This window comes from Athene noctua, chromosome 9 (genome assembly GCF_965140245.1).
Source record: "Athene noctua chromosome 9, bAthNoc1.hap1.1, whole genome shotgun sequence".
Taxonomy (NCBI): domain Eukaryota; kingdom Metazoa; phylum Chordata; class Aves; order Strigiformes; family Strigidae; genus Athene; species Athene noctua.
In genome coordinates, this window is record NC_134045.1 from 8,256,224 (window position 1) to 8,269,583 (window position 13,360).

The 13,360-nt window shown below is 37.9% G+C and overlaps 1 protein-coding gene across 2 annotated transcripts in view; it reads right to left on the bottom strand.

Annotated features, from left to right (window-relative positions):
- Positions 1–6,135: 6,135 nt before the first annotated feature.
- The window catches only part of LPCAT2 (lysophosphatidylcholine acyltransferase 2), a 32,893-nt gene continuing 25,668 nt past the window's right edge, over positions 6,136–13,360 (bottom strand). The window contains exons 12-15 of one of the 2 annotated variants that reach the window (XM_074913494.1): positions 9,956–10,054; positions 8,096–8,237; positions 7,745–7,823; positions 6,136–7,684 (exon numbers count right to left, since the gene is read on the bottom strand). In XM_074913494.1, the coding sequence (XP_074769595.1) occupies positions 7,579–7,684; positions 7,745–7,823; positions 8,096–8,237; positions 9,956–10,054 (426 nt within the window). In that variant the 3' untranslated portion in view covers positions 6,136–7,578. Of the gene's footprint in view, positions 7,824–8,095; positions 8,238–9,955; positions 10,055–13,360 lie in introns of both variants that reach the window. The other variant, XM_074913493.1, reaches the window with a different exon arrangement.

Consider the following 13,360-nt stretch of genomic DNA (forward strand, 5'->3'; position numbering starts at 1 on the left):
GATTCTCGGTTCACCTTGCATCTGAAAAAAAAAAAAAAACAAACAAACCAAAAACCAATGAGAGTGTTAAAACAAAGAATGTCAGACTTGATTATGAGGTTTGGGACACCATGAGCACCCAGGGGTAATTCATTTAGTCAGAATTCTTGCATTTTTCTCTTGTGCCTGTACCCTCCTGTGTAACTTTTGGCAAGGTAGTTGCTTTCCTTTTGCCTCATCTATTTATAAACTGTTAAATATCCATGAAAGGTAGAAACCTTTATTATGTGTTTTATACAATACTTAGTTCAATGGCTGTTTCTTCTGTCAGAGCTGCAAAGTCCATTGTAATAAATTGAATAATAATGGAGAATTTTGTCAAAGGTGTCTCCTATTACTTGTTATTATCTGGAGGACTGGTTCTCTTTGGTCCACAGAGTATATTTTCTACTAAAAGAGAAGTTTCCACTACATAAAGCATAGACTTTTGCCTTTAAAATTGACAATAGCAAAGGTAGAAAGAATGGCTCCTGCTCGTATTTATTTCAAAGGTTGTTTTAGGTTTAGTGTAGCTTTGAGTTAATAATAGTTCAAGCCTACATTCAAACTGTATGGGTGAAAATGCTACTGTTTCTCTTTCCCCAGTGTATGTTGACAATATACTTTTCTGCTTACAAGAGACAGGCTGTCAAAGACATGTAATTAAATAACATTATGGAGGTTGGCATGCTTTCATTTGAAAGACCAGCGTACAAAATCTAAACATTTTAAATTATTTCTGCTTTGAATGGCTGCTGTAGTTCATGGCTGGTTATCTCCCATTTCAAAGACTTCCGGCATTGAGGAAAACAACTTTCCTAAAAGCTGCTGGCAGTTCTGGTATGACTCCTTCTAGTCTCCTACACTTTTTCCTGTTCATTTCTTTTTTGCATTTTAAGAAAACATTTTGAATTTTCCTGCAATCTTTGATATCAGGAGATAGGAGCAGATACAGACTGGCGTATCTAATTGTGCACTTGGCCTTATCTTTGTCTGCAAGGCTGTTTACCTTTGAAAAGGAAATTATTCTTTTTGAACAATTATAGTCTCTAAGCTTTCATCATGTCTCCCTAATTTGTAGTGCTTTGCTTCTAGTGCACTGTCAGATGCTTAGTGAAGTTATAGGAAGCCCTTTTAACAAAGGGAAGTAATTTTTATTTTTTTTTAGAAGAAAACTCTTTTTAATAATAATCTGAGCTGATCAAAATGTTCTTGATAAAATGGTCTTTTAAATTCAGTGAGGATAAAGCTAAGATACTGCAGTAGGCAGGAATGAGCAGTTGCTGGAAGGGAGAAAGGAGGAAGCTGGTTAAGGTGCAGTTCTTTAGAAGAGGATCTAAGGCTTACAGATCAGCAATATCTGTGTATGAGTGGGCAATGCTATGGTGTTGTAGAAAAACAAAGTCTTACGCAGGATGTGTATGAGCAGAAATATTGGCTGCAAACTACAGAAGGAAAGCTTTCTAATCTACTGAGGAATGGTAGGGCTGGAGCTGAAGTGCTATCTCTGGAGAACCTAAATGAAAATAATCAGTAGTCTAGAAAGTGCAACGTGTGAGAAAGGAAAGGAGATTTTGGTTTTTGGCTTAAGAAGGGCAGGCTGAGAGATGCAAGAATGAAACAAGCGTGATGATAAGCTCTGGATATAGGTATGTACAGATAGAAGTAGTTACTCTGCAGAGAAACAGAAATTAATCCATTCTCCTTGAGCAAGGGGAACACAAGACCTAGTGACTTCAGCTGCAGAAGTATTCAGGTTAGACCACGAGAAAAACTTCTAACAAACAGTAGAAATTGTTAAGCAATGAAGTCTGGTGAGGCTGTGCAGTCTTCCTCTGCAAGCAGATTCTATTTGCTGGGTTTATAGGAAGGGGATAATTTTTTGCATGTGTTCATTGGGTATTCTTGCTAATACCAAATTCACAATGAAAAATCAACTAAGTAGCATTCTTAAAATGCCTCACTTCTGCTCGCAATTCCTAGAAAATACAAATTCCCCAGTCTCCTTTATACAACCCATGACTTGTTTGAATGGTTCCTGTTGTAGTACTATTACACTACTAAATTAAGTTTCATGCAACCATTGTGCAACCTCAAGAGATAACATGCTCAAGGAGACTTCTAGAAACTTCTAGAAACATGCTCTTACCTGTGCTCTTACCTATGCCCCCTTGTTTGGAACAAAGCAGTGTGCATGCAGGTGTAGCTTTAGAGATGAGCCTTGCTTAAACCTCATTATAACATGCTAAAGAACATTTTCAATATACTATTTTATAGATAGTCTAATAAAAATTAACCGATTAAAAAAGTTAATATCATTGATTTACCTTCAGCACATTAAGGCATGTAATAGCATGAAAACATAGAACAATTATGATGTGAGACTAGAGGAGGGGCATATATTTGCTTTATACCTGTTGCAGCATAGGGGGTTTAAAAAATGACAATGGTAGGTAGTGCCTAGCTAAGGTAATGAAGTATTTCCTATCATAAAATTGTCATGTGTCTCTGGAGACTCACAGTCAAGCCGTGGTTACAGAATATCTTAAACTAAGAGGATGGCACAATAAATGAAAACTTGAATTAAATTTAATCAATTGTGATATTGTTTTCCTTGGTGAGGGTGGTGTCATGTTTACCACCATTAATGACTAGCCATGGAAATTTTCCCTGTTTTCTAATTATTAGTATTATTGTGTGCTTTTAATAAGTACAAAGTATCTGGTTGATGCCCACAGGATTAAGCATACACTTAAGTGCTTAGCAGAAGTTGGGTCCTTAAATGACCCTTCTGTATTTCCTTTGTCATGGCACTAAACCTGCTGCGCTTCTTGAACTTTATCTGAGTAAGTGCCGCATACTGTATTTATATCAGACACATTTTTTTGTTTGCATTTTGGCTTTATGAAATGTCAGAATCAATCTTATACTAATGAAATGTTCAAATTTCATCTCAGCTATGAACATAGCGGCTAATCCTATAAGATGTTTACTTTCTGCCTCTCTGGCTATGTATAGTAACAGAGAGTCTGCCAACTTAAGCACAGCTGACAAACGTCTCCCTACTGCTAGTCAGTCTAACAAATGTTATTTCATTGAGTAAAGATTGAAAATTAATTAATTAAATGTCATTAAAATCCCTTGCAACCTTTGACAAGTTTGCTCTTACTGCAGACCAGTAAAAGTAGTTCCTAAAGACTGCATGTGGCACCTGAATCCCACCCAACTCGGTATTTTGTATGTTTTAATCATACAATTTCTTAACTTTAATCTTTGTGGAATACAGCTTTTAAGGGTGGTAGCTATGTTTTAGGTGGAAATGTGAAGGGAGAAAGGGAGAAAGGTAGGCTGTTCCAAGGGATGCAAAATCAATAGGAAAAATGTAAGCCAAAGGCCACTGACCAGAATCCAACCTTCCTAGCAAATCATACAGAGTGTAACTACAAACCTCCCAAGCCTTTCTTTAAAATCAATTTTAAATTTTTTCCTGTGGCATTCTGAGAGTGAGAGCTATGTAATTCTCAGCATGAAATCTCAAGCTACTTTCCTTGTTGAAGGCTATGGTCAAACAGTTCACAGACAGACTGTCCACAGAGGAGTGTGAGTGTGTGTTTGTACGTAGTGACATTTTTTACATTTAGTTTCTAAGCTTCAGACTGATTTTCCACATCCATGCGTTCTGAGTAGCCCTTGGCTTGTATGCAAACACCACCAGAAGCCTGCTCAGGCAGAAAGGCGTATTTATTTGCACTGGCATAGTGCCTGAGGAATTACCCAGGAATAGGGCCTGGGTGTGCTGACCACCATAGAAAAAAAGACCTCAGCAAATGTTTCTCAGGTTTCTGATTCCCAGGGAACACTTTGTTTTAGATGGGAATTGCTAGGCAGACGACAGATGTAGCCAAGCAGCCCTTACCCTGGACAGCAGTCCTATGAATGACCTGTCACACACCACCCCCCTTCTTTGGACTCCCAGGGCTCTTAGTCCTGCTGAGTTCTTGAGAGGGGTTGAAGAGGTAGAGCACACAGCTATCTTGCAAAAGTTCCCTTGCAAACCATTTGGGAATCACGGAACTTTTTTCCCTTCTGTGTTATGGAGCAAGCTGATGAGGAAGAGGACGTAACACCCACAGGAACATTGCAACGCTCAGAAGCAGCCGCCACTGCCTGGCTTGGTACCTCTGACTGATGCTGCACAGCTACTGACTGTGAAAACAGATCCATTTCCTGGATGCTTTCCATTGAAGTGTTACTGCTCCTCATAGTTCAACTGATGGACAGTAACCAGCCAGGAATTATGTGGTTTTGGCAGTTTAGGACCAGATCTTGTAGCAGTGTGATCTGACATGAAACCTGGATGTGTTATCTCTATTTCTGCATTTTTTAGGCAGCGCCACTGATACAGCAAAGGAAGTACAAATACAGTTTTAATTTTCTTGGATCAGAAGATCTTTCCCTCCAAAATCAAATTCTGGTATGGCCAGTGGAGACCCTGTTGGTTCACTTTCCTTAAACAAATTGATCAGGATTAACGGTATTAATATCTTCCTTTTTCCAGGGTGAACAAGGAAGGTCTCCTTTTCTAGGTGGCCTGCCATTGCCTTTCATGTGTTCAGAAACAGGATCTAGCTTTTAAAAAATGTAAATGAGATTTATTCGTAGTGTATGGACATAGTTTTCAGAAAACATGAAAAACAGCAGCCCATGGGCCTCTGTTCTTGAGAATTAGTTGTGTTTTCCTCTTGTAACAGACTTGTCCTCTTCTGATTCTCACCCTTGTTAAGATTGCTGGAGTTTCTATATACTTTACAGTGTCTTATTTTGGTATCTCTGAAGGATTTATCATCAAATCCATGTTATAGCATGACAGAGAAGTGCTGATTAAATAAATGATGTTTTCTACAGTGACATGGGACCAAATATACCTTCCTACTAGCTCTACTGTGCAGGACTCAATATGATCCTTAAGCAGCCTGTAGACTTGAGAACTTGCACCTCAGGAAGTCTCAGGAGAAGGGTGTCATCCCTCAATGCCTGATTGAGGACCATTTTCTGTTTAGTATTTTTAACCTTCTTCTGTTTAGTTCCTGCTCTGTCACTTAATGTAATGCTCATTTATTGCAGACTGTTTTTAGTTTGGTCCTTTTAAAAGCTCCCTGAGGCACAATGATGCCTAGAAATTAATGTATTCCCTTCCCGCACATCAAGCAGATGTGTGTATATTAAGTTAGTGTCTCTAACATTTAGCTGATTTCTTTTCAGGGCATAGTTGAATCACTGTTACATACCAAACCCATTTGTGGCCTTTCCTCCTTAAACTATTGGGATATGTACATTTATATACACAATATTTTTAGCTTTAATTGCAAAGCCCTTGTATGACTTGCAGGTTTTTATAAAATCATCAGTCCTAAATACGCTATGCTATTGGGCAACATAGTGCTCCAGTTGTTGAATGTGGCTGGATTCAACAGGAGCATGTGTAAGGCACCCTTGGCATTCCATGACCTTGAAGTGGTTGTCTTTGCCATCTTCGCCCACCCATCTTTTTCTTACTGGTTGGAATAGAAGTAATCTTTGAAAAGATTACTGGTTGAAAAGCTGAGGACTTCAGCTAACATGCTAGGTAAAAGCATCCTTGCCAAGGAATTAACATACATTCCAGCTAATTATACAGCCAGGTCAGGGTAACTCCTGCTTCTTCTTTAAAGTGAAAGAAAATCCTCTCCTAATGTTTATATTACACAAAGCCATGATTGTTACTTCTCAGCTGTGCTTGAGGTAACTAATTTTACCTGTAAATGAAGCCTTATTTTCTGTCAGAATAAGGAGGTGTCCCTCCCCATACCCGCAAATCTTCTTTGTATTATATCTCCTCTTGCTGAGGAAGTCAAGAGAAGTAGCTCTTTACGAGAGCATCAGTCCTGACTTAATTTTCTAGCCTTACCATAAAGGAAAGTGCCACCACAGTCAGAACTAACAATGCCAACTTCAGGTTGTATTGTGTCTATTGAGGTAAAACATCCTAAGGATGATTTCCTGGAAATCCCCCCAGACCCTTAATGTAGAGAGACTATCCTTCCTACGCTACTAAAAAGACTTAGCTGTTCAGGTAAAGTCTTTCAAAAATATAGATTTATTTTAAGCACATGAAACATCAGGATAGGCACCATTATAAACACAGAAAGATTAAACATGGCAATGAACTTGCAGCCAGACAATACAAGCAATAACTTAGAGGCAGAGGTTACCATTTCACACTTGAAAACCTGCTGAAAATTGGTTATTTTTGGTACTACAAATTCTAGACTGTGCTCATCTCAGTATGCCCTCTCACTCCACCCCTTCCAAGTTTTTATTTAGAAGTATTTGTGTAAATACTTTTTGTTTAATTAATATTTTAAATATTGTATAAAGTGCATTCAGATGAAGGATGGAAAAAGGTAAAGGCCCAGTTTCCAGTGCACTAGAGGGGACTGAGGCAAAACATACTCAAATAATTGACTGGAAAGAGACTGGGTTTGAATCAGACCCTAAGAATTGAGTAATGGCACAGTAATGCAAATATCATCTCTAGGAGACAACTTTAGACTAGATATTAACTACTAGAATTATGGCTTGACAGCCTATTTGCCTCTTAAGTTTTGCAGAGCAAGGTCACATTCCTCTGTTGATAATTACTAGAATAAAAAATGCTGAAGTTCAAAATGTTCCTCCTAATGTGATCCTGAACAGTTGTTACTGTAAACAACATTCTGTTTATTTTGAAATAAGTCTATTAATTCTTGGGTCTTATTGTCCGCATTTTCCTGTAGACTGTGAGCTGCTATCTGGGAATTCCAATTAGTTTTTGTTGTAAGAAGTACAGTCATTTCCATCTTTAACTCGCCTTTAAGCCTGAAGCTGTTTCTGTTAACATCAGTGAATCAGCATGTCTTGTTCAGAAGCATAAGCTTTATAGTTCACAAGTAGTGAAGGGAAATCTAAGGACAGCTAAAATAGAACAACCAGCTTCTTGTAACTCATCTGTGTCTCTCAGAAACTTGAGAAGGGCTAAGGGATATTGCAAATTAAAACACTCTGGCATCATTTTTTCCCTTAAGACATGTTGGGGATGTAGAGGAACTGAGCAGCATCAAAAATTCCACTTGTTTTTACACAAGTGGACTCCTCAGTCTCCTCTCTCTCTGAGATAACACTGCAGTGCTGGAGCCTCTTACCCCTCTTAGCACATCTGTCACTTCTGTGGAAGCTTCATCTTGGAAGACAGTGAAAAACATTCCCAGTATTGTGATACTGACATCAAGGACAGAATAGTTACAGTGGTTTTCTCCCTTACAGTCAAACAGGAGTAACTCCTCCTGCTATGAAAGTACAAAAAGAAACCTTTTTTTTTTTTTTTTAATTGTAACATCCATCTCTATTCCACCTGCTATGAAAGTACAAGAAGAAATCTTTTTTTTAATTGTAACTTCCATCTCTATTCTATAGCCATTGTACTTATGAATAGTTAGGGAAAAAAATCCTGTAGAATTCAAGAGCTGGATTCTTTAACTCTTCTCAGTCATCCTTTTTGTCAGAGGTACTCAAGTTATCCTCTTCATTGCCTTCAGGACAGACTTTATTTCTTGCAATTGGTGTTTCTGAGACTGGGATTGTTGTCTTCCTAACCGGACTGTGTTTGACTTCAGGTGACTCACTGTCATCCTCCTCCAACATATCTAACTGGTATCTCTGTAGCTCTAGGTATGTAGTAAACAACTTGGCATATTCTGGATGCTTCAGTGCAAAGTCCTTAAACTCATCTGAAAAATACAAGTGATACAGATACAATAGTGCAACAACAGATCAGAGAACATTTCAGTGCCTGCTCATTTTACTGAAGCTGATCTCCAGTTACTTTCCTCTGAAGCATCTCAGGCATATCCCACAAAGTATCTAGGTCTGTGCTTCAACAATTTTCCCCAGTAATATGGTATGAGAACCAGCAGATATTTTCAGGGAGAAAAAAAGATAGGAAACTCTTGCTGTCAATATGACTGTTAGAGTGCTCTTTGTTTCAAATGATGTAAATTACCATAGGACAGCTTCCCGGTTTCATCTGCATCTATTTCTTTAAAGAGCATAGAAACATCAAGATCAGGCACTCCCAGGGCTGACTGAATGATACAAGCAAACTCATCTTCTGTTATAGTGCCATCCTCATCCATGTCAAAGAGCTGGAAAAGACATAACATATAGAAATAATTCAGCATCAGTTTGCCTCGGAACCTTCTGTGCACATCCGTATCAGATTTCTAGTATTCAAGAGGTGATCTGCAAACAATGCTTGCGATTTCAAGAGACTGGCTGCATCTCAGCTACTTTCTCTTGCAAAAGATTTTATGTATTTTCCCTGGAATAAGACTAAGCAGTCACTTAGCAGAGCAATGTACATGCTGTAGTTGGGATTGGAACACTGCAACAACCAACAAACCTCACAGCATTAGTTCAGTAATAAAACTCATACAAAACTGATGAAAACAAAACATAAACAAAGGTTTATGTTTATTGTCACCATGAGCTATGATAAGGGTCTACTGGATTCAGCCACTCTATACTGGAACATCTTAGGTTTTAGTCTTCATTTTCATTAAGTTATGGCACATCTGCCATCAGATTTAATTTGCCATAGTTTATGATCTGACATAAAATACCTAAATACTGGTATATGTGATTGGTCACTCACTAAGGAATTAATGTAATTAACAAGGAATTCTGGTGACTGGAATGCAGGCAATAGATGTACACTGATCATTCCATCCTTCCCAGTGCAGTGACAGTAAGCATCTGCTATGAATCAACCCCTTGAGAAATACAAGGATGGATGGATGTAATTCTTAAGTACTTGCTACAGGCAAACTTTCCCTTTGCAAAGGAAAGAATATTTAGTGGCAAATAAAACAAGAAGCAACAGGCAAAACCCATAGTTCCATTTCGTGTCTGAAACGGGCTTTTATCAGCTGAAACTGGGCATAAAAACAAATTACTAATTTTATAATCAGCACAACTGTTAAGATACTGAAGACTACAGTCTAGAAAACAAAATAGTGAAACAGCAACAATAGCTGCTGGGTTTGCTTCTTCGTATGAATCTGTAAGGATAAAACATCCCTAAAAAAGCACAAATCATTTAGAACAGCTGCAGCTCTTATCTGTAAGGCAGCCAGTGGATATAATGGATTGCCATAAAAATTCTGGTACTTCTTGAGTATGCATCAGTACTAAAAAGTACCCAGTTTAAGTTGAACATGATCCATCTCTCAATATACAGTTTGATATGGTTCATTAGAACAGATTAGAATCTGTTCTATCATTAGAACAGAACTGAATCTGTTTCAAAGATCTACTGAAAAAAAGTCACTGAAGCATTCTTTTATTGAAGGATTCACCTGGGCCTTGCTGGTCATACAGAGCCTGCTTGTACTATCAGGACACCATAGTACAAGCCAATAGATCTTAGATGCGGCCCAATTGTGGATGTGCCAGTCTTGAATGGCCCTTCTTGATTTACCCCCCTCCTCTTTGTTAGCACAGTGACTCTACTGAGCGCTTGACCCACAAGAGGATATTGCTCCATCTATTGTCTGCTGGTGACATTGAAGAACCACAGCTGAAAAAACCTCAGGCGAAAAAAATGCATGTGCTGCTGAATCATTTTTGGAGTTGGCCTGCCAAGTTACATATTCATTAGTGCCTTCACATGGCTTTTGAAACCCTTTTCTATGATGCCTGCAATTCTCCCCCTCCCCTTCACACCCTAAATGTCAATTGGTTTAAGAATATTACTCACATTTGCATAACAGATTGAAGCTATAAACTTATGATTTGAAAGCTAACAGATTTACAGTCAGTCTTGATTTGTCATGTTTGTAGATTTACACTAAATTGAACTTACCTTAAATGCCATGCGAATAGTCTCTTCTGTGTTGGCTGGGTTACAAAGAATAGACAAACCAATTACGTATTCTCTGAAGTCGATGGTGCCATCTCCATTCTGTAACCAAAATATGCATGGCAGTAGTTACAGTTAATACTGCAAATCACTTCAAAAGCTGTTGTATATATCATCTATACAACATGCACTAAGACAGCTTACAACACTAGAGGTATTTGTTCTTCCTGGATAAAATACTAAGAGCTCATTAAATATATGTACTACTAGGGCTGAAGTAGCAATATACATACTTTCAATAGCTAGAAATTTGGTATGAATTTCTATCTTATCAACACCCAAATAAAAATATTTAAAACAAATGACAAGTTTTTCTTTAGTGTATGACCTCCAAGAAGCCTCTAACAAGAACCGGAATACATGTGTTTAAGGCAATTGTAACAGTTCATGTAGGACTGGCAACATCCTAGAATAAACAGGCCAACAGTGAGGCTGTTGCCCTGAGTTAATTCTTCCAAAGAACCTTCAGCAATAAAATATATGCCAACAAAGGTACAGCCTGATGATGCAGTAAATCTACATGGTCTATCTTAAGCCTCTCTTTGAAGCAAAAGCATTGCCCTACATGCTGTTCTGAAGCCAATACACTGTCCTACCTTTTAAGCCAGGAATGCAATGAATTAAATTGTAACAGCCTCTCTGATAGTTCCAGTTTTGATCTGAACCAACATTTCAATATGTTAGCTACAAAGCTACATCAACAAAACATTTGAAGCTTGCTTTGATGGGATTTGTGATTAATTCTGTGTAAACTGCATTATATTTGCAGATAGGGAAAATGGCAGATGCCTGTTGACATTTATGCTTAAGTCAGTACTGTTCCTGTGACCACACTGAAAGTTTCTTGAAGGTTTTGGAAAACATCCTGTCTGGGGAAAAGCCACATATAAGCGTTAGGTGGTGGGACACAGAGTAGTTAATGAAAGCACAGTAGAGATGACTAGTAGCTCATAGTTTGGAACATTCACAATAAGGGCATTCATCAAAAACATTTTACAAGGAAACAAAAGTGTAAAGTGGAGTTCCCTTTGTGGATATAATGTGTTGCACATTTCAAGAAGAAAAAGATTTTTTTAAAAGTGGACTCCCTAAGTCAGAAAACAGCACAAAACTTTTCCAGCCAAGCAGAAGAGGGGTGGTCTCCTGGCTAAATCTGGAGTGAACAGCCAGAGCTAGATTCTATTTCTGGTTCTCCTACCAACTTCTAATGCCCACTTGAGCATACCAACCTTAACCTTTCTGTTCTTGGTTTTCTGCAGCTGAATAGTGGAATATGGAGCTTGCCAGTGGAGAAATGTTAAGGCTGCTCTACAGAGTACTTTGAAAATCCTGAGTTCTATGAAATAGGGATTTTTGCTACTGAATTTTAGGTTTTAGGAGAGTTCTTGATTAAAGTATGTGTAATAATGTGTTCAGTACTAACTTTTCTTTATCAAGCTATACATTTGACAGTGTTTAAAACTGTTAAGATAGAATTTTATTTAGCCTTCAAAACCAATCCAGGACTGTTTTGAACAGACTACTGTTATTTTCTTTATATCAATGGTCTAACCAATCTTTTTTGAAGACATGCAACCTTTGAAGATCTTGTACTTTAAAAACCTGTGAATTTCAGTGAAACTTTTTAGCAAAGAGATGAATAGTCCTTCAGTTACTTTCAAGTGTGTCTCACAGATATAACTTTTGACAGGTTTTAATCATTAGAAAAGGACAATGTTCTCATAAATGCTGTTTTATTTATAAATCTGTGCTCTCATTATACTGCAGAGTTTGACTAAATATTTTGGCTACATCATAGTTCTCATAATAGAGATAACATCTAACTTAAAAATGTAGCATTATAAACCTAAATTTTTAAAACAACTGAGGCAAGAGTGTAGATAATAATTGTTCAAAGTTCCATGGAGTATTATTTTTGGACAGTTTTATAGACTGTGTTCTTAACAAAGGATTGTTTGATGTGACTAGAATATTTTTTAAAATTTATTTTTAAAGTTAAGAATATGTATCACAGGAAAAGAATTGGGAAGTAAACTTTAAATAAAATAGTCTCATTACAAAACAACTTCTGACATAAATTAACACAGCTGTGGCTGCACATGGAGAAATGACAAGAGCTAATAAGGGTCATATTTCTTTCACTAAAGTGCTAAAACCCAGTAACCAAAACTGAGTGCAATCTGATACACAGAACTCCAGCCCTTTGAGTAGGAAATAAAGTTACTATACTTGCAAGATCATGTTGTGACTAGCTCTACTAAACCCTAGGATGCTGGCTAACTTCCAAATGCTCTGACATTTTGGTAAAGGAGAAATGATAGGGTTGTTACCTGGAAAAAGAGGTGGGAGTTAAACTGAAAATGCAGGAAAACCTTCGGTGCTTGTGTAGTACCACTGCAAACAAGCACTTGCAATAGTCTTTCTACACATACCTAGCTGCATTTGCAGCCTGTGCAACCAAGAACACTTTAAGGAAGCAACATGTGAGCTGAGCTCCAATTCTCTAAATAGCAAAGTAGAACATAAATATTTAGGTATTTGTATTTATGTTACATAAAATAATCAAAACATAGTGTAACCTCAACAACACTTGTTTTCTTTAAGGAAACTAGTTTTCTGCTACTGTTTTCACTATAGCATGCTATGGCAACTAGGGGTTTATTGGTTTTTTTTATATAATACAGCAAATCTTACATTTTGGGAAACAAGAAAGTTTGTATTGTCATAAGCAATCTCCACTTACAGTTGCACAAGGACTGCAAGACAGATGCAATCAATAACGTCTGAAGTACTACTGCCTCAAAATGTTTTTCTCACTATGTAAGGCAGTAGGAGAAATCAAGTGTGTATGTGTGTGCGCTAGTCAGTCATGTTTAGCTAAGTAAACCCTGAGTCACTTACAGGGACAGCTACCACAGAGAAGCTACAACAGGACCATTTGGAGAGGAACTGCAGATGCACCTCTCGTGTTCATATCCAGGCTCATCATGTAAGGCTACTGCTATAACGGCAAAATTCCCACTGTCTGTTGCTACATGCAAGTTCTAACTAGTCAGAAAGGGAAATTCTGAAACAAGCCTGCTAGAATGACGCTTACCTGGAGGTATCACACTCTCCCTCGTGCTCACTTTTCTATTGCTCAGAGCCCAGATGCCACTGTGGATAACTGTGCTTTCCCACTGAACAACTGGGAGGGAGGTGAATGCCAAAGAGGTCACTCTTTTGTTACAATTTGGGCCAATACAAATATTTTTACTGTTTCTGTCACCCAGCTTGGTGTTAAACAAAGTGCAGGAGGCAAAAAGTCTGGGCAAAAGTTTTAAGTTACTCCTTCCTAAATTGCAAGCA